This window comes from Equus caballus, chromosome 6 (assembly GCF_041296265.1).
Source record: "Equus caballus isolate H_3958 breed thoroughbred chromosome 6, TB-T2T, whole genome shotgun sequence".
NCBI lineage: Eukaryota > Metazoa > Chordata > Mammalia > Perissodactyla > Equidae > Equus > Equus caballus.
The window spans coordinates 49,069,439-49,095,338 of NC_091689.1; the positions used below are offsets into that span (position 1 = coordinate 49,069,439).

A 25,900-nucleotide genomic window follows, 5' to 3' on the forward strand; every position below is an offset into this window, starting at 1 on the left:
ATATGCCCTCCCAAAAGGAAGAAGCAAACGAAGAAAGAAGTCCTGGGATCTGGGACACAGTAGGCCAAACCAGGAGAGCTTTGAAGGGGATCTTCAAGGATGAGAGTGAGCAACAGGCCTTGAAAACAGTCAGTCTGGAACAGAGAAGAGATGGAGGGCTCCAACAGAAAAAAAGAAGTGAAGTTAATAGAATTGAATTGAACACTATTTACAGAATCATGAGAGAATGTGGAGACAGACAGAGAATGGAAGGAAAAAAACCGCTAAGAAATATGAAAATAAGGCAATGATTAAACTCTAGGAAAGACAAAAACAAGTAAGAGGTGAAATATAATCATAATATACTATTTAGCTTAGTGATGAACAATATTTATATAGTCATAATAAGGAAAATTGAAAGGATTTAACCTAAATTATCATACAACTATATTGGCAAGATGAGGAGAGGAGAGAGGATGAATAATAAGAGTTAAAATGTTACTTCATAATAGGCATCAATAGATAATGTTAAACATGAAGAATAAACAAAGGATATAGACTTCAGAAATATGGAAGTAAATATCAGAAGAAATAACTGAAATGGTTGAAAGTGTATGCTTCCAAAGAATGGAATGAGGAAGAGGGTAGGGAGCCTGAAAACTGTTGTCTGTTGGTTCTAACTCTTCTAACAGTATTTGCATTTTTAAACTAAGTGCATATATTTCTTGGATAAAAATAATTACTCAAGAGAGCCTTTATTACAAGCATGTTTTGGGGAAGTTAAAATATAAATGACAGAACTTTAGTAATATGTTTTCCAAAGAATTTGCTATATATGAAACATAAACTCTCATTGCTTAAACACTAGTTTAAGTTAAGCATTAGTTTGATTTAAACATTGTTTGAATTAAACAATGATAAATTCCCAGCCTTATCTTGGTTAAATAATTCCATAAATAATTAAATAAAATTTAATAAATACATTTTTAAATTTATGTATAAACTCCATGTTTTAAATTATGATGTCAACCAATGCCAATGATGATTCTTAAAAAATTTTTTCTTTTATTAGAGCTATAACTCTTCTTCATAAATGCTCGTCTTAATCCAATATAAAAACCAATAGACTTTCACATTTTAATTAACCTCGGAAAGACTACTGCCAATAGCTTATGATTTCAGTTGTGCTTTTGAGAATTTTGAAAAGTTTGAGAATCTCCTTCTTTATTTTTATTATTTTGTTTTACTCCTATTTACTCCTGAAATTTGTAAGAATTTGTTTTTATAAAAAGTTTGCTTTGGTGCCCGAAAACCAATATTACTCTCATAGGCTTTATACTGAGTATCTTAAGAGTAAAAGTTATTAAAATATACATTTGACTCTATCGAGACAGCAGTGGTAAAACAGAGAGACTATAGGTGTAGAGACAGAACATCTGAAATCAGATTTAAACTCTGCAATTTACTGGCTGTTCTTGGTTTCTGTTTAATAAATGGTACATTTTTCTGAACTATACTTTTAGATCTTAAAATGAAGATATGTTTCAGGGATGCCATGAGCATTGAATAAGATAACATGTTAAAGAACTTTGACAGTTATTAACCCTCAAACAAATGTGAAATATTTAAAATTAATATTCCCCTTACTGAACAGGGGGTTCTCCTTGCTCTGGGATCCTTGCGTGATCCTTCGTGACCCCCGAGGCTGCTGGGAACTCACCGAGGCCGGGGACAGCTCTGCCTCAGGCTTCATGAGCAGCACACTTTGGTCCACGGCCCGGAGGGCGCAGAGGGACTGAGGAGAAGCTGTGACTCGCAGGTGGGTGTGTGAGGCCGGGAGACTCTGTGTTGGGTGGAAGCTCAAATCCACCTGTGAGAAAGGGTAATCATCAGGTTAGAAAGCTACCTGGTATCACCAGCCTAAAACCCTTCACATTTTTTCAGTCATTTGCCTATTCAACATACATCTGTTTTGCTAAATTATGATTGTCAGAGAGTTAGTCCTGAGGGTCTTTGCTCACTGAGGTTTATTGAGCAGTTAGTGTACAAGCCAGTTTATGCCGGAGCAACAGATGAGCACCGGGAGTGATACATATTCTTGTTAATTACTTATTTTTACTGACCAGTTATATATTTGCTTCAGGTGAAATGTCAGTCATTCTAATAGTATAATATAATTATCAATTATCTATCTGTCTGTCTATCTATCTCTTTACCTATGCTTCTCCTCTCATTTCAGGGGAATGAAGTGAACGGCTCTTGACTGGATGTGTTTTAAGGGCAGCACAATGTGATTGAAAGGCACTGATTGAAGCAGTAAAAAGTGGAATGGTGGTTGCCAGGGGCTGGGGAGAGGGGAAAACAGTGGGCATTAATCAAAGGGTACAAAGTTTCAGTTATATAAGATGAATAAGTCCTAGAGATCTGCCGTACAGCATATAGCCTTTAGTTAACTACACTGTATTGTATACTTAATAATTTGCTAAAAGGATAGATCTTGTGTTTTTATCACACACACAAAAAATAATAAATAAAGAGGATGGGACTTAAAAAAAAGTGCACAAATCAAGAATTGGGGGACCTGGATCCTAGTTCTGGTCTTGCCATTAAATTATTTTATGACTTTGCAATAGTTACTAAGTTATTATTGCCTCAGTTTCTTTGTCTATAAAATAAATTATGTCCTTCCTACCCTCACGTCTCTTTTTTTTAATTTTAGGAAATAAATCACCTACCTTGTTGGGCAGACAATTTTCAACTTCGTATTTTGCAAAGTCCCCAAACACTTCCCCATCAGGTAAAATGGCATAGAGGAGCAACTGAGCGATAGGAGCGATGTCTGACTCCACAGGGACTGACATGGAAAAATGGCCTCTCACTGGAGCACAGAGAGAATGAGATGGAGTGGTTAGGGGCCAGGATACTGACAGGAAAACCTGGACACATAGGGATTTGGGGACCTATATCTTCACATTGATGTTTCTGCATCTATCCATTGTTAATGGCCTGGGTGTTAATGGTTAATGTATGAAAAGAGTAGTGCAGGATATCTTCCACTAAGAAGGTTTACTGTTGAAAAGTTTGTCCATGTTATTTATCCTTTCTGACCAATCATATGGTGATTTCCTATCTGGTTGAAAGCTTAGCAAGCCTAAACATCATTAGCTAGAAGTTATTGTTTATATCAAGTAATGAAACCACCTTGATTGTCATTACATTTATAACTCAGATAAGAGGAGGGAAAATAAAAGATGATAATCTGGCAGTGGTGAAACTCAGAGATGGAACTGGAAATTATAGACTCTTTTAGTGGAACAATCAACACTTACAAATACACATATGCTTATTTTTTTCTTTAGTGAATGTTTATTGCTCATTTAGTTGGTTTATTGACCTTGTGGCTTATTTTTTAAAAAATCTTTTGTGTGAACCAATTTTCAGAGGGCTTATATTTTTTGAGTGAAAATTATACTCTATTAGAAGTCTCTATTGTTTTAGGCCAACCTGAGGCTATATAATCTCTTAATAATGTACTTTATGATTTCTATTTAGCTTTTTAAAAATAGCTTATTTGAAACTTTTGTTAAATAACTAAATGATTGTTAAAATTGGGCAACAACAAGGAGGTCAACAAATTTGTGCATCTACTATTTACCAAGCACTGCTCTAGGCAATTGGTACATATCTGTGAAACAAAACCAACCAAAATCTCTGCCCACATCCAGTTTATATTGTAGTGGAAAGACAAAGACAATAAATCAACAGAATAAATAAGTAAATTATAGATAATATGTTTACATGTTATAAGTGCTCTGGAGAAAAACATAGGGCAGGGTAAGGAGAAAAGGACATTGGGAATACCAGGGTTGAGTGGTAAGTTACAATTTTAAATAGGGACATCCAGAATAGGCCTAATTGAGGAAGTGACAATTGAGTCAAGCCTTGAAGGAGGTGAGCGAACTAGCCATGTGGATACTTAGGGGAAAAGCATTCTTAAAGAGGAAATAGTAACAAGGCAGGAAGAAATACTTGGTGATTTAAGAAGATGCTTATGTTTATTTGAATAAAATTCAGGGGGGCTTTTTAAATAAACATGAACAAACAAGACACACATTTCACTGACATGAAAGATCATGATCGACATACACGTGGTGGGAGAATATCTAATCTGCATTAAATTCCCCAACTTTTTATTCCTCTCTAAAATCTTTCTATTTCAGTCTTCCATCTATTATGCTTTATAGTTCTGTTCTTCCTCGTCATTTTTTATCAGTCAAAAATTGATGTGGCCAGAATGGTCAAATTCAAAGTGAACGGCCTCCAGATCTTATTGGAAAAAGAAACTGAAATGACACATCTTACCTTTTTGATGTTAATCCTAGTATGACTACATGGATTATTAATTTTAGGTATATGTAGGAATATTTTATATTTTCAGATATTCTAGCCCCAGTGATAAGTGTTTAATATTGTTGGTGATGTTCAGTTTGAGATGTTTGAGAAGTTTCCGTCTTTGAGTTAATGATAGTATAGCCTACATTAGGCAGTGGAGCATTGAGCTATGGCTGTTGAGAATGTAATGTTGATACACAAGAAGCATCATAGCATCCCTATTTTGCTCAATTGTTGGGGATCCATTGGTGAGTGTCTAGGGAGTTCAGTCAGAGATGTATTGGTAAATTGGGAACACTCACGCTTTCCTGGCTCCAGGGGGAGAATATGGACTCCAGTTCGGATAATGCTGCCTTTGGCCATGATCTTAAAATAAAAGTTATTTTCTCAGTTTATCACCATACTTATCATGAGGCTTGTCCCCCATTAACATACTTATCATTGAGACCCAGGTGGTGATATCTAGCCCAATGAAAAGTCAAGGTATCAAAAGAGGCATGGTTAAGAAATGAAAGGATTTCATAATTTTTGGCCTCATATACACCTTTCTAATCCTCCACTCAAGAGTCAATACTTACCAGGTAATAGAAGACGAGCTCCTTCAGCTCCCCCAAGACCTGCCCATTCAGAATATAGTGTGCCTGAATTGTATGAATTTGGCCACAGGGCAAGGGACCAGCCACAGCCTCAAGGTAGACATAGCTTTTGCTTAAGGAGAAAACATGATTAGCAGTGTGGTATGCTTGCTTATGTTTTTCTGTCATGCAGTAATAGTAGCTAAAACAGGGACTCTGTTCCTTGTGGTAGACCTGGAGAAACAAAAAGAAATGCTACTTTGTAGACAACCTGTTACAAACAACGTCTCTTCTAAGCTGGATAAGCTTACTCTCCCATATGATTGAATAGTTACAAATTTTGTGCTTCTTAGTAAAAATGGGGGAAAAGTCCCCCTTATGTTGATTAAATGATCTAATTGACAGTATCCATGATTTTCAGAAGATTTTGAGGAAAGTATTTATACCTTTGAATAGAGAAAAGTGAACCGTATCTTTCGTATAGACTGTTTATCTAGACAGACCAGAACCAAAGGAACTAGGAAATCTCATTGAGGAGAATAATTGTGATAAATCGATAAGGTGATCTTCAGCAAGTAGATGTCTCTATCCAGCTGGGTTTATTAAGTTGTATAAATGAATGGCAAAACCTGTGCATGGGTAAAAGTTACCCCTACTGTGATACTCTGGACTGATCATGGAAGGTCTCTGCAAGCTCTCTGCAGGAGTGGTTTGAGTGAGAATTTTATCTATGCTCTCATGTAGTAGTTGCTCTTTCATACTTCAGGATTCATGTTTCCCATTTACTAACCCCCCCCAGAAGACTTTCTCCTCGCTTTTCCTCTACTTGGTTCATACCTTGATTATAACACTCACAGGTATTACAGTAATACTTAATGGAGCTTTCTACCATCAACGATATGAGCTCCATGAGAATATGAACCATGATTATTTTTCTTACCAGGCACTAGCACAGTCCCCAGTACAGGCAAATATGCAGTGGACATTTGTGGGTTGAGAAAATGAACATCATATTTTGAAGTAATGAATTTGAGAATACGTGTGTCGTCTATCCTTGATTAAAGAAATAAAATATACTCTCTTACCCTTCTTTGTTTGAGGGTATCAACTTGAGAGATATAGAGCAGAACGAAAATAAAAGGAAATTATTTACTGGGAATATAATATTTAAAAGAATATCTTTGTTGTGTGGCAGTTATTTCTCTAGTCCTTCCCCTGGTACCTTTATTATTTATCAAGAACTTCTTGTATTTCACCCTAAAATACGACAACTTGGAATATGAATTTCTTCTCCTTGAGCTAAGCACGATTGGGTTGCAGCTCTGCTACCAAGGCTTCTCCTTGTTTCTTACGTCCTCACTTCCAGACTTACGCTGACAGTGAGGGAGGAATCCGTAACGTTAGTGGTGTCGATGGAGAACTGCACTAAGCCATGCTCATCGGTGGTAGCGTTGGAGGAATAGTTAGCTTCATTTGCTTGGATGGAGATGAGTTCATCTGGGATAGGGACTCCCTTCCCATCCACTAGGCATACCTATAATAGAACAAGGAATAAGCTGTAGATTCCATCTGACGATACCACCCATAAGGAATACAAGAACCAAACCCTTTTTTGACATTGTCTAAAAACTAAACATTCCCCCATTCCCCCAACTCTGCTTTTTCAGCTTGGGGCTTTTGACCTCTCTCAAATGTATATCATTGAAAATCTGTGTTTTTTTCCATTAAGAGCAGAGTGGTGTATGCTAACTGTACTGGGAGTGATTTAATGTGTCCATAGAATCAAATTATAGAATTCTAGGAACGAAAAGTAACTTAGACAATCATTTTCTCTCTCTTTTAGTGGTAAGCCATGCAAAAAACTCACCAGAGAAGATTTTTGTTGGACTTTGACAAATTCGTTAATCATTAATTACTGGTAACATCAAGTGGTAACATTTTCTTAGTATTTGCATTTCTAATGTTTAATATATATTTATTACATAGAAAGTAAGGGTTGTAGCCTTAAAGCCATATAAGTGTATCATACTTTCCTGTGCTTCAAAAGAAAACCACTTACTCACGAATGAATTTATTGTTGAAACTAAGAGTGGCAGATGCACTGAGATACTTATAAGAAAAGCAGTAAAAGGTATTTGTGTTAGTGATTAGAGATATTGAATAATGTATACCAAGAAGTGAAGGTTAGAGACAGTGTGGATTTATTTTGAACATTTAAGTCCTGTTATTTTGCAAGAGAAACACAATAATGCTTTGGGGTTTATAGATTTCATGAGCATTATTTATAAGCAAAAAGATCTGGTTGTATGTGGTTTTGTGATTTTGGTCTTATGAAGCAATTGATCATTTTAACTAGGTGTGATCTTGAGCGGGAAGATCTGTGTTGTGTGTCACAATACAATTTAACTATCTCTGAAATATAGAGTACTCTACCTGCCCAAAGAATGGAATCCCTCGTCTAAAGTGTGAATCCACTTTCACAAATGTGAGTTTTGTTAGAGTTCTTGTGACTTCAATTGTCCCAGTTCCAGTTAATTCCAGCTCTGAGGAAAAGGTTGAAACAAAACAAAACAAAAACAATATCTCTTGGAGAGGAACCACTTGCTTTCAAATTATTTTTCTACTTCCTTCTCCCTGCCCTCCCGATGATGAAAAGGCATCAACGTTCACAGTTTTGTCTCCCATGTTCTTATGTTACCCACACACCTGTCCCTTCTTCTGTAATCTTGGCATTCACTTGAAGTTTCATCGTTTGAAAGTTTTGCTCCTTTAATTGGAACACACTGGTTTTTACTTGTTGCATAATGCAGCCATGGCTGTCTAGCTGATAAGCAAGAAAAACAAAGACAAAAAATAAACTGGCGTGCTGATCAGACCAGTGGTCAATCCAAACCAATGTGTGGGGCCTTTTTGGGAAAGAACCAACTGCCTGGAGGTAACAGTATATTGGTTATGAGCATGATATTCAGCTCTACCATTTATCTGCTGTGTGACATGATCTTGGACATGTTACACAGTGTCCTCATGTCTGTTTCGTGTCTATAAAATGGTGATAATAATAACGGCTACTTCATAGGACTGTTGTGAGGATTAAATAAATTAGATATGCTAGAACATTGGCTAGCATGTCATAAGTGCTAAATAACTGTTAACTATTATTTAAAAGAACCACCATTATTTATCATTTGTGACCAAGATTTTGTTGACAAGTTTAGTTACAAATATCTGGAATTCTTCCATCTATAATAGTGGATTGTGGGACTTTCATCTTTTGATATCTGGGCATGTTTCTCCTTACAGACTTTTTCCTGTGTTTGTATTTCACAATTATTCTCAGATGTCAACAAGCCTCTTTGAATAGTTTTCACTCACCTTCTGACTGACTTCCTCACAGGGAACCTCTAAATTTCTGCCAAAACGATAAAAGGAGTAATGATATTTTCGGCATATACTCATGGTTACATGTCCTGGGACAGGCTTCCCGTAGGTATATCTGTCACAAGAGAAATTCCCAGTGACCAAGAGTTTTCCCAGGAGCAGAGACCCACCTTCTTCCTATCCATATTCCACACTATCAGTAAGTCATAGCATATTTACTTTCTGCAGTTCCATAAGAACAAGAAACACAAAAATAGTTACTGTTTACTATGGATCAAGCTCTTTTCCAAATGGTTTACATATATTAAGTAACTTAATCCTCTTAATAACCTCATGAGAGATACGATATTACTTTCTCCATTTTGCAGTTCTGGAAAATGAGGCACACTGAGGTTAAGTAACCCAACAAGGCAGCTCAACTCGTAAGTGGTGGAGCTGAGATTTGAACTCAGGCAGCTTAGCTCTTGAGCGCTGCACTTTTCTGCCTCCAATTCTTTATGTATGGTTCATGTTAATTGGAAACATGGCTCAATTAACTTAGAAATACTCTCTCACAAACCCTCTCAATCTTTCCTCTAATCCTAACACTTCTCTTTTCCAATTCTCTTCTATTTATTCTTCTCAAAATGTTTATTGTAATTTCTCACAGCAAAACTGTCAATGTGTTTTACAGAAGAATCAGAGAATAGTGACAATGAAAAAGAAAAAAAAATGCTCACAATCACAGTCATCTAGAGACCGTTTTCTAAAAGCCTCCAAGAACCCCTCAAAGACTGTTTCATACTTAAGTTGTTATATTTATTTACTAAAATTGAATCAAATCACATATAATTTATTTATTGTCATTCTGCTTTAGGATAATTAACTTCCTTCCTCATTTACACATTTTTTGAATATGTGACAAAATAATTGATTTTACTTGTTCTGATTTATCTGAATTTTCTCTTCTGAGAAAGAAATGTAGGTTTGTGGATGTAAATAAATCTAAAAAAAGAATCTCATCACTATTACTTTGAAAGAGTTTGGGAAGGGACCCAGCTGAAGTGATGTCTCCTGTATTTGATCCTTCGGGAGATGAATTTCTTACTCTACAAGTGACTTCTGCTATTGCTGTTTTAGATTTCCATAATTGCAGACTTTAATAGCAATTTCAAATCATTTAGTCCAATATTCTTGTTTGTTTCTTTTTTTTTTTTGATAAAGAAGTGCAAGTTCATTTAAAGTCATACTTAAAATCAAAGTGAGTTAGTGGCAGATGCTGGACTTGTAGCAAGGACTGTGAACACTTAGTTCTGTGCTCTTTCTACTACACCTTTATAGGTCAGTACAATGCCACATTCTGTGCTTGAATCTCTTTACCTGTCCTGCCAAGTGGATCTTATCATGTGCTTTTATGTCTCCAAATGTGGAGAACTCACTGTTGCCTAACACAATTCATTCCATCATGGGGAAAACTTTGTCATTATCAGAATGAACCCAATTTGTTTCTTCATACCACCAAGTTATGCAATGGATATTTGAGTAATAATAGATGTAGAGGAGCAATTATAATGAGAAAAAGAAAGAAGGAAAGAAAATAATGCCACGAAGAGAAAGTTCTAGAGAAGGGAGGAGAGACGCCTCAGGTATTTATACAAATTTTTATGGTGCTGCAACGAGATATCTCAATGTTTGAGAGTATTTTAAGGGTAGAAAAAGAAACAAAAATTAACTCACATTCCACATACTGTCACATTCACTTCTTCATCTAGTACAGTGATTACCTTTGGAACCTTTACTTGCACTTCAAATTTGGGAAGCACTGTTGAAGGAGATAAGAGAAATGTGGCAGACTGGTAAATTGTTTTTGTGGTTGCCTAAATGACAAACCAATGCTCTGAAATGGTGACTTCCCTTCTAACTATCTTTGAAATCTTAAGGTAACACCCAAGGGAGCTATAAAATTGAGTGGTCATAGATTGTATTAGTCCTAGCAAATCACAGAAACTTCCACTGAAATAAGAAAAAACTTCCAAATTGGGGAAAATAACTTCCTTTTAAAAAATCCCCAAGCTTTTATGAAGTTCTGTGTTCACAGATGATGGTCTTGGTTAGAATCAGATGAAGCCCAACCTCACCCATGGGAATTGAAGGTACCCAAATGGATTCACACTCTAGTAACCAGAAGCTTATGATCCCACTTTCCCTTCCCAATCTTCCGAAATCATACCAAATTCCTCCACGGTGAAGGAGTGCTCTGTCTTTATTCCTGATTGTTTTAGTATTACTATCTTGTAGGAGCCCTTAATGGGCTCTGATGACAGGCTGAAGGACAATTGTTTCAGTCCATTCTCTAACTGGATATTCTGCCATTGCATAATTCGATTCATTCCAGGGTCCTAAATATATGAAACAGGTTATAACTTATCAAAGTAAATAAAGAATTAGGGGCAGTAATACACTTGGGGCAGTAATACAGGAAAACTGTTGTATTAATGATAGATCGTTTGGGAAATTGCTAGTATTTTTCCTTGGAAAGAGAGAAATAGAAGCAGAGTGAGTTACAACATCCCAGTTCTCTGGATAATGGGAGGATTTCACATGTGCAAAGGTTTCTTTCAATCTCTACTGTCTTTGGAATATTGTCACAACCTTCCAAACAGCAATTTCTTCTCAATTTACTGATTTCTCTCTGAATGTGGAAGGCTTTAAGTTGCTTACCTCAATGTGAACCAGTGGAAACTAAAAAACAAACAAAAAGACAAAAAATGTTAGTTCAGAATTCTACCTAACGCAGTGAACATAAATAGACTTAAAGAACTGAATATTACAATAAGAGCTTCAGCCAAGATTCAAGGAAATTAATATCACATAATAAAGTGAATTGCAAGACAGATCACCAAACAGAAGTTTTAAGTAGAAGTCCAGGAACTGGTTGAAGAACTCAACCACATCAATGATAAAAAGGGAGAATGGAGATTTGGGGAGGCTTTTTGAGTAAGATCTTTCTAGTATGCTGTGAGACCCGTCCCTAGCCAGAAGAGTAAGATGACTATGTAACTTATTATTCAAATCAGGAAATTTTTGAGTGAAAGAGGGTAGTAATTATGATTAATTCCAGACAACATTCATAAACCAGGACTGTCCTGGGTCAAGCAGGATCTATTTTTACCCTACACAATGTACCTACTTCTCATTTTAGGTCTAATGAGTGTGGCTTCAAAGGGGTCACTGTGAGCATTTGCTATGTGCCTCCTGCACTTAGTTGGACAGAGTGAACTAGTGCTTAATTCTTGACCTAGAAATATAAGGGCAAGAAATGGCTGACTAGCTACTCTGGCTATAGAACAAAGGAAAGTTGCTACTACCTTGGGATTGGTTTGCACTTTCAGAGATTTTGCAAACAGAACTCATAAGAGTTTCCCATTGACTAGATGAGGATTACATAGGAGAGAGAGGCAGTAAAGGGATCATTTTGGATTCTATGTAACTGGGCTATCTAGTGAGAGAAACATATCTTAGGTGAGGATAAGGTAGAAGTGGACACCTGGATTTCTGGAGGTTAGTGAGGCAGTAAGCAACCACTGGACTAGAGTACATTTCCTGGTGTAAGGAACTGTTGGTGATATATTAATGATGAGGGTCTCTGAAGAGTTTGCAAAAAGTGCACTATAAGAATAAGAGTTAGCTTTAAACATCTGCCTGGCCCAAAGGGTGCAAAACCATCTTAGGACGGTACAAGTCAAGACAATTCTTTTTTGCTTGCCTTACTTCTTCTTCTGTCCTAGCAAGGTTGGAAACCCCAGATACAGAGAGGACAAGGTAGTTGCTTAAAGCTGAGAAAGAAGGAGGATCAGTGAATCCTGCTTGCCTGACTTCCTACCTGCAAAACTGTCCAGCTGTGAAAAAGAGGGAGAAGATTTAGCTTCAAATTAAGTTTGGAGTTTAGATTGATATATGGCACTTGACATTCCAATTAATGAAGAATACTGTGATTTTTAAAAATTATTCTCTGAGAATGACCAGAAAAGTCATGAGATTGTCAGAGTTTTCATCTAGAGGCAGAGAGGAGTACATTTCAAAGAACTGTAAAGTTGTGAAAGTAAAGTAGTGTTCTGATTATATTCCTAGAATTATGAGTTTTCAATGTATCAGATAGTTTATGATCAAGCAAGTTTGTAGAGAAGTTATTTTTTATAGAATACAACAAAATTATAAGTAAAAGTTTATAGAACATTGACTTAATCTGCTTTAGGAAGCCAATAAATATTAGGAATGGTACAAGAAATAAGTCGCTCAACAAAATCAAATGTGTTTTTCATTATTTCCTAAAATAGAATTTGCTAGCATTAATTGTTTACAGCAATCTAGGGAACAGGATGCTGATTCAGTACCTTTACAAGTCAGGAATGGAGATTAACAGATTTTTAACTATAACACATTTTTTATAACACATTTCTAACTATAAATCTTACTAGCTAATTCTAACTGGAATTCTAAAACTAACAAAACTGAAAAAGAAAACAGAACAACTCACTGAACATTCTCTAGTAAGCAACCTAGATCCAGGAGAAGATCAAACAGAAATAGAAAATTAATTAAAAATAATTATGAAATGTTGATTTTGTATCCCACGACTTGACTGTATTCCTTTACTATTTCTAAAAGTTTTTTAGTGGATTCTTTAGGGTTTTCTAGATATAAAATCATGTCGTCTGCAAAGAGTGACAGTTTCACTTCTTCGTTCCCATGTGGATCCCTTTTGTTTCTTTTTCTTGCCTGATTGCTCTGGCCAGGACTTCCAATACTATGTTAAATAAGAGTGGTGACAGTGGGCATCCTTGTCTGGTTCCTGTTCTTAGAGGGATAGCTTTCAGTTTTTCTCCATTGAGAATGATATTTGCTGTGGGTTTGTCATATATGGCCTTTATTATGTTGAGGTATTTTCCTCCTATGCCCATTTTATTTAGAGTTTTTATCATAAATGGATGCTGTATCTTGTCAAATGCTTTCTCTGCATCTATTGAGATGATCATGTGATTTTTATTCTTCATTTTGTTAATGTGGTGTATCACGTTGATAGATTTGTGGATGTTGAACCATCCCTGCATCCCTGGAATGAAACCCATTTGATCAAATGGGACTACATCAAACTAAAAAGCTTCTGCACAGCAAAGGAAATCATCAACAAAACGAAAAGACAACCTAACAATTGGGAGAAAATATTTGCAAACCATACATCAGATAAGGGGTTAATATCCAAAATATACAAAGAACTAATACAGCTCAACAACAAAAACCCCAACAATCCAATTACAAAATGGGCAAAAGATCTGAACAGAGATTTCTCCAAAGGAAATATACGGATGGCCAACAGGCATACGAAAAGATGCTCAACATCATTAGCTATCAGGGAAATGCAAATCAAAACTACGATGAGGTATCACCTCACTCCAGTCAGAATGGCTATAATTAGCAAGACAGGAAACAACAAATGTTGGAGAGGGTGTGGAGAGAAGGGAACCCTTGTTCACTGCTGGTGGCAGTGCAAACTGGTGCAGCCACTATGGAAAGCAGTATGGAGTATCCTCAGAAAATTAAGGATAGATCTACCATATGATCCAGTCATTCCACTGCTGGGTATTTATCCAAAGAACTTGAAAACACAAAGGCATAAAGATACTTGCACCCCTATGTTCATTGCAGCATTATACACAGTAGCCAAGACATGGAAGCAACCTGGGTGCCTATCAAGGGATGAATGGATAAAGAAGATGTGGTATTTATACATGATGGACTACTACTCAGCCATAAGAAATGACAAAATCCGGCCATTTGTGACAACATGGATGGACCTCGAGGGTATTATGATGAGTGAAATAAGTCAGAGGGAGAAAGTCAGATACCATATGATCTCAATCATAAGTAGAAGATAATAACAACGACAAAAAAAACACATAACATTGGCGATTGGATTGGTGGTTACCATAGGGGAAGGGGGTAAGGGAGAGGGCAAAAGGGGTGATTAGGCTCACATGTGAAGGATGGACTAGAATTAATTTTCGGGTGGTGAACATGATGTAATGTACACAGAATTCGAAATATGATGTACATCCAGAAAAAAAATACCTAATTAAAAAATAAAAATAAAAAAATAAAAATAATTATGAGGGGCCAGCCCCGTGGCCGAGTGGTTAAGTTCGAGCGCTCCGCTTTGGCGGCCCAGGGTTTCGCCAGTTCGGATCCTGCATGCGGACAAGGCACCGCTCGTCAGGCCACGCTGAGGCGGTGTCCCACATGCCACAACTAGAAGGACCCACAACTAAAACTACACAACTGTGTACCAGGGGGCTTTGGGAGAAAAAGGAAAAATAAAATCTTAAAAAAAAAAAAGAAAAAAATAATTATGAAATGCTTCAAATGCAGTGCTCAGAAGACAAAGCATAGCCCTAAATATTTCTATGAATAAGTTGAAAAACAAGGAAATAAAGTGTGCATTCAATATAAGAAGTAATAAAAAATAAATAAAAAAGCATTTGACAGAAAATAATAAAGGTAAAATTGTACTTTAGAAATTAAGAAAGAGAAAAGTGAAAGAATTAATAAATCATTCTAAAAACAGAATCTTTTGGTGGAATAAAAAACTAAACTATTTGTTAACTCAAAAAAAAGGGAAAGGGACAAGTACAGAAATCTAGAAATGGTAATGGAGAAATAAGATGCAAATTCAAGACTAATATAAGAAATGACTCTACCCATTCATAGGCAAATAAGTGCTTTTCTAGAAAAATATAAATCACCAAAATGGCCCCAAAGAGAGAGAAATTACACCCCTACCGATTAGTGGAGAAGAAATAAAAATATTTTCAAATAATTACACCCTAAATGGGACTAGTCCTAGAGAATTTCACCAGAAACATGTCAAATTTTTATAGAACTAGTAACAGCAGTGGTATAGAAAATAGTGTAGCTAGAAAAAAGCTAACGTAATATTATCAGAACTCACAGAAAAGCACTGAAAATAAATCTTCAGACCTATCTAATACAGTCATGTGCTGCCTAGCGACGTTTCGGTAAACAACAGACTACATATACAACTGTGGTTCTATATGGTTAGTATCATATAGCCTAAGTATGTAGTAGGGTCTACCATCTAAGTTTGTGTAAGTACCTTCTATGGTGTTCGTGCAACGACGAAATTACCTAACAATGCCTTTCTCAGAACATATCCCCATTGTTAAGCAACACATGACTGTATATAAATGTTAATGCAAATAACTTACATAAATTATTATTAACAGAATTCCTTAGAATACATTGTGATTACGTAGCAATTAATTAATTCTGGGAGTACAAAGATTGTCCTACATGAGGACAAATATTCATATATTTCTCTCTAGTAGTAGCTACATGATGATAAAAGGAATCTCCATAGACTTTGATAATGTTCAACAACCTTCCTTTAAAAATTCTTTAAAATTAAGAATTAAATACTTCTATACCATGTCCAAGAAAAAACATATTTCAACACAAAATTCAGAAACAAGACAAAGGAGATCTTTATTACTCATTTTACTCAACTTGGTATACAGGTACTGACCAGCAAAATTAATTATTAGAAATAAATTTATAAAAGTTGGAAAGAAAGAGGTAAAATTACTATTACTATTATTTTTGCAGATGATATGATGTTAGCCTGGAAAATCCAAAAGAATTCACTGAAAATGTACTTCAAATAATAAAATAATTTTGTAAAGATAATAATATTTCTTGACCCCATTTTCCCACCTTGCTACTCCCTCATGTTGGTGTTGTTTCTTTTACAGCAAAACTCTAAGAGTGTCTTGTCATTCATTGTCTCCAATTTCTTTGTATTCTCTCTTGTTATTACTCCCATTAGGCTTTGAACTCATCCTACTGAAAGTGCTCTAACCAAGGTGACCAACTAAGTTTCACATTGCTATATCCAAAATGATCACTTTTCAGTCCTCATTTTACTTGACCTATCAGCAGCTGCTGATACCATGAGTATTTTCTCCTGACTTCTCTTTCTGCTCCTTCTCAGTACTTTTTGTTGAGTTTTGCTCCTCTTCTCAATCTCCAGATTTTTAGTCCTCAGGACTCAGCACTTTTTCTTCTCCCCCCCTTTTCTAAATCCGCTCTTTTGAGTATTACATCCACTTTCATGTTTAAATACTATTTGCTTATGCCCATTTCGTGTTTCTACCTCATATGCCCAGAGGACATATTTTTCTTCTTTTCAAAACAATTCCCCAAATTTTAAATATTAAAAAGATAAGAGTAAATGGAAGAGATAGAAGAGACAACTCTTTTAAAAGTGTCCATCTCCACTTCTTTTTTTTTTTTTTTAAAGATTTTATTTTTCCTTTTTCTCCCCAAAGCGCCCTGGTACATAGTTGTGCATTTTTAGTTGTGGATCCTTCTAGTTGTGACATGTGGGAGGCCGTCTCAGCATGGCTTGAGAAGCAGTGCCATGTCCGCACCCAGGATTTGAACCGGTGAAACCCTGGGCCGCCGAAGCAGAGCGCAAGAACTTTACCACTGGGCCACAGGGCCGGCCCCAGAAGAGATAACTCTTATTCTGATAAAGAGACTCTGTAGAAAACCTACAGCAAACATGACACCTAATAGTGTAACTTCAGTAGAATTCCCATAAAAGTTATAAACATGCTTCTATTCAACATCATTCTTCAGGTCCTAGACAATAAGACCAGAAAAGAAAACTGGCTCATAAAAAGTGTGAAAGAAGACACTGGGGCTGGCCTGGTGGCATAGCAGTTAAGTTCCTGCACTCCACTTTGGTGGCCTGGGGTTTGCTGGTTTGAATCCCCTGCACCAACCTATGTACCGCTTATCAAGCCATGCTGTGGCAGGTGTCCCACGTGTAAAATAGAGGAAGATGGGTACAGATGTTAGCTCAGGGCCAATCTTCCTCAAAAAAAAATTCTGAAAGAAGACCCAAAACTGTTCATACTATGTTATTGTCCACATGGATAATACAATGAAATCTACTGATAAATTATTGGGACTAATAAAATATTCATCAAGATCAATATAAAAAATAGGATACTAAGACAAAATAATCACTTAGAAAATAGGAAGGATAAATTGAAGAAATATATTCAGTAACCCATTATTAACAAAAATTATAACGTTTTTATACATTTACATATATCAAAACAGCACATTGTACACCTTAAACATATATGATTTTTATTTCTCAAAAATACATAAATAGATAGATAAATGTTCATCAACAGGAAAATAGATGAATTGCGGTTTATTCATAAAATGAAGACCTATATGGTAGTTAAAATGAATAAACTACACCAGAGGACTATATAACAACTTAGATAAATTTGAAAACCATAACATAAATGAAAAAGCAAGTTACCGAATGATATATACGGACATACCTCATTTTCCTGTGCTTTGCTTTATTGTGCTTCGCAGATACTGTTTTTTTACAGATTGAACATTTGTGGCAGCCCTGCATTGAGCAAGTCTATTGACACCATTTTTCCAACAACATTTGCTCATTTCATGTCTCTGTGTCACATTTCGGTAATTTTCGCAATATTTCAAAGTTTCTAATTACTATTATATATTTGTTATGGTGATCTGTGATCTGTGATCTTTGATGTTACTATTTTAATTGTTTTGTTTCAAATGTTTGTTTCAAACCATGCTCATGTAAGATGGCAAGCTTAATTGATAAATGTTGTGTGTGCTCTGGCTTCTCCACCAACCAGCCATTTCCCCCATCTTTCTCCCTCTTCTAGGGCCTCATTATTCCCTGAGACACAACAATATTGAAATTAGAGCAATTAATAACCCTGCGATGGCCTCTAAGTGTTCAAGTGGAAGGAAGGAAGGAAGCGTTCAGTCAAAAGCCAGAAACGATTAGGCTTACTGAGACAGGCGTGTTGAAAGCCAAGATAGGCTGAAAGCTAGGCCTCTTGCACCAAATAGTTAACCAAGTTTTGAATGCAAATGAAAAGTTCTTGAAAGAAATTAAAAGTGCTACTTCAGTGAACACATGAATGATAAGAAAGTGAAACAGTTTTTTGCTGATATGGAGAAAGTTTTAGTCGTCTGGATAGGAGATCAAACCAGCTGCAAAATTCTCTTAATCTAAAACCTAACCCAGAGCAAATCTTTAACTCTCTTGAATTCTATGAAGGCTGAGAGAGGTAAGGAAGCCACAAAAGAAAAGTTTGAAGTTAGCAGAGATTGGTTTGAGGTTGAATCAAAGAAGCTGTCTCCATAACCAAAAAGTGCAAGGTGAAGCAGCAAGTGCTGGTGTGGAAGATGCAGCAAGTTATCCAGAGGATCTAGCTAAGATAATTAAACAACACGTTTTCAATGTAGAAGAAACAGCATTATGTTGGAAGAAGATGCCATCCAAGACTTTCATAGCTAGAGAGAACTCAATGCCCGCCTTCAAAGTTTCAAAGGACAGCCTGACTCTCTTGTCAGGGGCTAATGCAGCTGGTGACTTTAAGTTGGAGTCAATACTCATTTACCATTCTGAAAATCATAGAGCCCTTAAGAATTATGCTAAATCTACCCTGCCTGTGCTCTATAAATGGAACAACAAAGCCTAGATGACAGCACATCTGTTTACAACATGATTTACCGAATATTTTAAACCCACTGTTGAGACCTACTGCTCAGGGAAAAAATTTCTTACAAAATATTACTGCTCATTGACAATGCACCTGGTCATCAAAGAACTCTGATGGACTTGTACAATGAGATTAATGTTGTTTTCACGTCTGTTAACATAACATTCATTCTGCAGCCCCTGGATCAAGGAGTAATTCTGACTTTCAAGTCGTATTATTTATGAAATACATTTTGTAAGGCTATCACTGCTGTAGACAGTGATTCCTCTAATGGTCTGGGCAAAGTCAATTGAAAACCGTCTGGAAAGGACTCACCATTCTCGATGCCATTAAGAACATTCTTGATTCATGGGAAGAGGTCAAAATATCAACATTAGCAGGAGATTGGAAGAAGTTGGCTCCAAATCTAATGGATGACTTTGAGGAGTTCAAGACTTCAGTGGAGGAAGTAAAATTGCAGACATGGTGGAAATAGCAAGAGGACTAGAATTAGAAGTGGAGCCTGAAGGTGTGACTGAATTGCTGCGCCCTCATGACAAAACTTAAATGGATGAAGAGTTGCTTCTTAGGAATGAGCAAAGAAGTGATTTCTTGAGATGGACTCTACTACTGGTGAAGACGCTGTGAAGACTGTTGAAACGACAGCAAAGGATTTGGAATATTACAGAAACTTAGTTGATAAAGGAGCAGCAAGGTTTGAGAGGATTGACTCCAATTTTCAAAGTAGTTCTACTGTGGGTAAATGCTGTCAAACAGCATCACATGCTACAGAGAAATTGTTTATGAAAGAAAAAGTCAATTGATGCAGCAAACTTGATTGTTGTCTTATTTTTAAAAATTGCCACAGCTGGGCCCGGCCTGGTGGCGCAGCAGTTAAGTTTGCATGTTCCCCTTTGGCGGCCTGGGGTTCGCCCGTTAGGATCATGGGCATGGGCATGGCACCGCTAGGCAAGCAATGCTGTGGTTAGCGTCCCACATATAAAATGGAGGAAGATGGGCATAGATGTTAGCTGAGGGCCAGTCTTCCTCAGCAAAAAGAGGGGGATTGGCAGCTGATGTTAGCTCAGAGCTAATCTTCCTCAAAAAAAAAAAAAAAAATTGCCACAGCCACCTCAGCCTTCAGCAACTCCCACCCTGATCAGTCAGCAGCCATCAACATCAAGCCAAGACCCTCCACCAGCAAAAAGATTATGACTCACTGAAGGCTCAGGTGATGTTTGGGATTCTTAAGCAATAAAGTTTTTTTTTTTTTGAGGAAGATTAGCCCTGAGCTAACATCTGCTGCCTATCCTCCTCTTTTTTGCTGAGGAAGACTGGCCCTGAGCTAACATCCATGCCCATCTTCCTCTACTTTATATGTGGGACGCCTGCCACAGCATGGCTTGATAAGCCATGCGTAGGTCCGCACCCAGGATCCCAACTGGCAAACCGCGGGCTGCCCAAGTGAAACATGTGAACTTAACTGCTGCACCACTGGACTGGCCTCAAATTAGTTTTTAATTAAGGCATCTACATCGTTTTTTAGACCTAATGCTATTGCATACTTAATAGACTACAATAAGTTGTAAATATAACTTTTATATGCACTGAGAATCCAAAAGATTCATGTGACTCGCTTTATTGTGATATTTGCTTTATTGTGGTGGTCTGGAACCAAACTTGCAATATCTCCAAGATGTGCCTGTACTTTAGTACCACTTATAAAAATTTGAAAAAAACATGCAAAACAGTATCATAATAGTTTAAGGGTGCCAATCTCTGTTTCTCTTTATCTATATGTATGTGTGTACACACACATATATTAATATACACATATACTTTGTATATACACTCAGTTTGGATGTAGCATTTAGTAAAATAAAAAACATGCACAGCAATTATAAATACCAGATTCAGGATAATGGCCATCTGTGATGAGGGAGAGAGGAGTAATATGATAAGGGCAGGGTACACAGCAGAGTTCCACATTTATCTTCAATGTCTTATTTCTATAAAAATGATGCAAGTCTGGGAAAATGTTAATGTTAAATGAGTCACAATTTTGGGTATACGTGTTCATGAAATTATTCTCAGTACTTGTCTGTGTGCTTTAAATATAGCATCAAAAAAGTACAAAGATTCGAGGTAAGGAGTGGAGACAGTGTGTGTAGTAAATTCTTTCATAGAGATTAGTTATGAAGAGGAACCAGAGAAATGGAATGGTGTTTGGAGAGGAACGTGGGGTCTAGGGAACTTTATATGTTTTACTTTTTTAAAAAATAAGGTGATTGTAGCAAAGCGTAGCCTATTAGGAATTATCCCATAAAGGGGAAATACAATGATGGAGTGGAAGAGAAGAACTGGAAGTTCTTGAGAAAGTGAGAGAGGATGGGCTGAGAAGCACAGCTGGAGAAGCTGGCTTTGAATGGGAACAGGGATGCTTCTTTCATTGTAACAGAAGTGGAGACAAGAATACAGGTACAGACGCAGAACAGATAGTATAGCTGGGATTTACTGTTTTGTTTTTCCTCGATGAAGTTGAGGTGAGGTTGACTGAGAGGGGTAGGGTAAGGATTATGCTAGGTTTGTTGAGAGAGGGGAGTAAAAAATGACCTTACTGAATTGAAATCTGGTGGCATTTTCCCTCAATTTCTGGGCTCCCTGTAAATCTTTTGGATTATTTTGTGCCACAAAGGACGAAGAGGCATTTTCCGAAACGTCAAAAAGTAAATTTTCCATAAGGACTCTCTATTTAGCTTAACTTGACTTAAAGAAATGTGACATTGATTACACGCCAATGACACATCTCCTGAATAAGATATTCATCTTGAGGGAGGGACATCTAGTCCAATACAGTTTTGTAGAAGTCTAAGTGGACTGTTAAGCAGTGGGGGTGTATAGCTTTTAAGGATCTATGTGATTAAATGCTATCAAGGGCCAAACTGTGTTTAATTCACCTGTGTATATCCCCGCTATGCTTTGTACAGATCCTTCTAAACAGTAAATGTAGTTGACTGATATCTGGTTGACTGAAAAGTGAAGAAGAATAATTCATTCTCTCTTTCCCTTTTGGTAACCCCTTTTATGACAGTCTGGTTTCCTGCTTGGGTTAAGGGTTATTGCTGTTGATTTCAGATTTGTTGAGACAAGAGTCCCTTACAGTCATCTTCTACTTGCTCCCCACTGTCACTGTCTCCCAAACCCTTGATATATATACATATATATACATATAAAAGACTCACCAATTCATGCAGTGGGTGGAAATTTTTATCCACAGAGACGATTCGAAACTTAACTGAAAAAGAAATTTTCCTAGTGAGGCCTTTTGGGTAACATGCTAAGGAGGACATCTCATTTCTTGAGTTATAACACCATAGAGTTTCATACCTGACTGTCCTGGTGTGTAGATTTGTTTGTCTGTCTGAATAAAGACAAGACTTTCTGTGTTCTTTACCAGCACTTTAGTCCTTTTGCTGAATTCATGTGTTGGTCCTTTTATCTGGACAGAGAAGAATAGTTCATCCTCAAAAGATGAGGATCTTGGGAGCTGAGAACAAAAAAGATCATAAGAGGCTTCACAATCTCTCTCTGGAGGCCTTAGCATTTATTTCTTTCCTGTTCTCCTTCAGTATCAGAGGAAGGTAGCCGGGAGCATTAATTATTGCTTAAACAAAAAGTAGAGAAGAATAATTCGGAAAGAGGTGTAACAAATGAAGCCCAAATTACCATATGATTCAACAGTAGCTATTAAAACATAGTCAACTTTGTGGAGTAAATATTATAATCTTATTTAAAAAGCAGAGCCAAGTCTTAAAACTACGGGAAAGGGAAATATTAATATTCTAATGAAGGTAGGAGTTTTGTCTTGAGGATGAATTGTCCCAAGAAGAAACTGGAATTTTCCTCAGGGTACCAATTATATGTACAAGGTAGGAGTCCTCACTAGTTCTGGTATTATTTCAAAGTTTGCATCTTACTATTAGAAACACTCCCAAGTGGCTAACTTATGCTTTCTCTCAGTAGTAGGGTTTTTGCGGGAATTAAATAGAAAATTAGCATGTCTATAAATGTTGCCTCTCCCCCATTTTGGGGTGGGAAATCTATATTTTGTGCCTTTGCTTGGATAAGCTTTCTATCTAGGTTTCTCTTTGAAGTCATTGATGTCCTTCTAAATAAATTCCCTGAAATGGAAAACCAATCTCCAACCATTAGAATTATATTAAAGGAAAGAAAGAAAACAAACACAACAGGGATAGGCAGCTAGTACTCACAGTGAAGGAGACACAGTGGAATAAGTCCTTGTCAGCTATGAGGTCATTGAAGAGGCTCCTTTTCCCCTTGGTGGACTCCAAGTAAGCACTTACAGTCACTGTCTCATTCAAGCGCCTCAGAAGAAGACAACTTTTCTCGGGAGTCTCAGTGTGGAGCGAGGAGGGGGCCAGCACCATATACTGTCTGGAAAGGAAGGCATTCAGGTCAGTGGAAAACAGATCTCATCATCCATGCTTGTGGTTTCATCACAATAATTATTAGCATCTTTAGTTCTACACCCAGAGAAAGCAGATTGACAACATGATATTATGGCTGAATGGCAAGAAAATTATTCCCTCTCTTCATTGGTAATGGTAATATTTCAGCTTAGGCAGTGATATCCCACCCAAGGTGAGTTCTAAGGATGTGATAATTTTATGTGCTTATCTCACTAAACCCTCAACACTCAAATTCCTGAACTTACTTTTTTAAAGGAAAAAAATGGGAGGAATAATTATTCACTATGTAAAAATGTTGAATTAGGATTATTCTCAATTGCCATATTTAATACTTGAAAAAAACCCAGTACCCCTTTTTATTTTCAATTTCTCTTCATTTCTAGATTCATAACATTAAGTGTGGAATTCAGAGTTGCGAAATTGACCCACATCACAACTGTGAAATAGGCAAAGTTTGTCTTCAGTGATGGCTCACTTCTCCCTTCCTCCTATCTGAGGGGTTTTTTTTTGCCCCAAAACCCACCCCATAACTGATATTTCTAAAGTATTCTAAATATCACCAGATTATCTTCTTTTTTTTACTCTTATTAAAGTTAAATATCTTTGTTCTTATAATCATAAAAAGGAGAAATGCAATGTGGCAATACAACTCCTGAAAATATGTTTATTTTTTTTTACCATTAATAAATTCTATTGGTAGAATATTTGAGAATTTCATCATTTTGATCCTTACACTAGCCCTGCATGGCAGATAGTGCCATTTTAGAGATGCTGAGATAAGTTCAAAGAGGTCTGATTCACCCAAAGTCTCACCTGTCCCAAGTTACGGTTCTAGTCTTCATGTTTAATCCAATCATAAGTGGCTACAATTTAAATGTGTTTTTAAAATTATTGTGTTTAAATCTCTTCAACAAAAAGGAATGGCTCTTTAATGTTACTGGAATTTTAGGTCTCAGTGACAGGCTAATAGGAAGGGAGTTTTCCTAAATCAAATCACATCTAAGTTTTGTCACACTAATCACTTTAGAGTGAAAACAAGATTGTATATAATTATACAATGTTAAAGTTGGAAGGCGTATTCAAGAATATGGGTAGAAATTTCCCCTAAAATGTTTTAGGGGGAAATGGCAATGGAACGATGTAAGAGAGAGATACTGAAAAAAGAAAGAACAATATAAAATGGGCCCTGGGTGGTACTCACGGTTTTCCACGGACTGAGGCAGCTGCAGGCAGGAGGGCAATACAAATTAGAACAAGACATGGCAGAACATATCTGCCTTTCCCCATAGCGTAGGGAGAAAATACAGGAGACCAGAGAATATGGTGTCCTGCTAGCACTCCGCCTGGTTTCAGAAACTCCCCAAATCCACAGGGCTTTATTTATGAGAGTCCTCTGTGCAAACTGGAAGCCCCACCCCAAGGTTTCCAAATAGACTGTTTAGAATTTGGCAAGAATTCTCTGAAAGGGGTCATTGCTCCCAGAGGTGGCCTCATAACAATCAAGGGTAAATCCTAATAGGCTCAGAAGTGGTGTCAGAGTAGTTGTTGATGGTAAAGGTTTAAGGAGTGGAAATCCACATTATAGTTAGAACCCACTTCATTTATCTTAGAACAAAATCTCTCAACCTCAGCATTATTGACATTTTGGAATGGGTAAGTTTTTATTGTGGGGGGGTTGTTCTGTGATTGTAGGATGTTTTGCAGCATCCCCGCCTTTACCCACTAGATGCAAGTAGGATTTTCCCAGTTGTGACAACCAAAAATGTCACCTCTCTCCTGATTGAGAACCACTGGTTTATAAAGTCCTGCTGGATTTTCAGCTCTTCCTGTTTGTGGACCCTGGGCAGATTCACAAACTGGTACCAACCGCATGTCAATGCCTGCAGCTCCTTCAATAGAATAGTGCTCCTTAAACTTTCTCACATAATGGAACAAACGGGAAATGATAATATTTGCAGAGTCTACTAGTATGCCAAAGAGATTTCTTGCAGATAAAGGTGACTGCTTCGAAAGCCGAGAGGATCATCAATATTTGGGACACACCTTAATTCCTTCTGCAGCACATTACTGTACTGGCTAGGAAGCACATTAGCATTTTCTTTTTAGAGGATGTGGGCTCTTCATTTTTGTAGAGAATCTATGAAAATATTCCTGCTGGAGGAGAAATAATATAAGCTAATATAAACTATAATCTTGGAGTGTTAAGTGATAGCTGACAAAAAGAAAGACAATGGTTGGAGGGTGTCTAGGGTGGGAATCAAGGGGATGGAAGAGTAAATAAAACTTTCTGTAGTTTATTGTTTTGCTTCTAAAACCTCCAATCATTGGTAAGAAAGATTTTAACAACTCCTGAACTTGTTTTTTGTCTCCAACTTTAACTATTATAATAATTACATTTGTTCACCCATTCATTCAACACATATGTTGTGGGCCTTACTAAGTTCAATACACTGCACTGTAGTTTGAGAATATATCAATG

The 25,900-nt window shown here is 36.8% G+C and overlaps 1 protein-coding gene across 3 annotated transcripts in view; it reads right to left on the reverse strand.

Annotated features, from left to right (window-relative positions):
- Window positions 1-24,852, reverse strand: part of LOC100061656 (alpha-2-macroglobulin) — a 71,935-nt gene extending 47,083 nt beyond the window's left edge. For 2 of the 3 annotated variants that reach the window (XM_014740695.3, XM_014740696.3), the window contains exons 1-15: window positions 24,623-24,852; window positions 23,203-23,386; window positions 22,319-22,478; window positions 22,174-22,226; window positions 11,025-11,045; window positions 10,534-10,702; window positions 10,041-10,125; window positions 8,319-8,439; window positions 7,653-7,770; window positions 7,380-7,489; window positions 6,319-6,480; window positions 4,950-5,180; window positions 4,674-4,737; window positions 2,715-2,857; window positions 1,700-1,849 (exon numbers count right to left, since the gene is read on the reverse strand). In XM_014740695.3, coding sequence (XP_014596181.1) covers window positions 1,700-1,849; window positions 2,715-2,857; window positions 4,674-4,737; window positions 4,950-5,180; window positions 6,319-6,480; window positions 7,380-7,489; window positions 7,653-7,770; window positions 8,319-8,439; window positions 10,041-10,125; window positions 10,534-10,702; window positions 11,025-11,045; window positions 22,174-22,226; window positions 22,319-22,478; window positions 23,203-23,386; window positions 24,623-24,708 — 1,857 coding nt within the window. In that variant the 5' untranslated portion in view covers window positions 24,709-24,852. Of the gene's footprint in view, window positions 1-1,699; window positions 1,850-2,714; window positions 2,858-4,673; window positions 4,738-4,949; window positions 5,181-6,318; window positions 6,481-7,379; window positions 7,490-7,652; window positions 7,771-8,318; window positions 8,440-10,040; window positions 10,126-10,533; window positions 10,703-11,024; window positions 11,046-19,267; window positions 19,382-22,173; window positions 22,227-22,318; window positions 22,479-23,202; window positions 23,387-24,622 lie in introns of those variants that run through there. The other variant, XM_070270987.1, reaches the window with a different exon arrangement.
- Window positions 24,853-25,900: the final 1,048 nt, after the last annotated feature.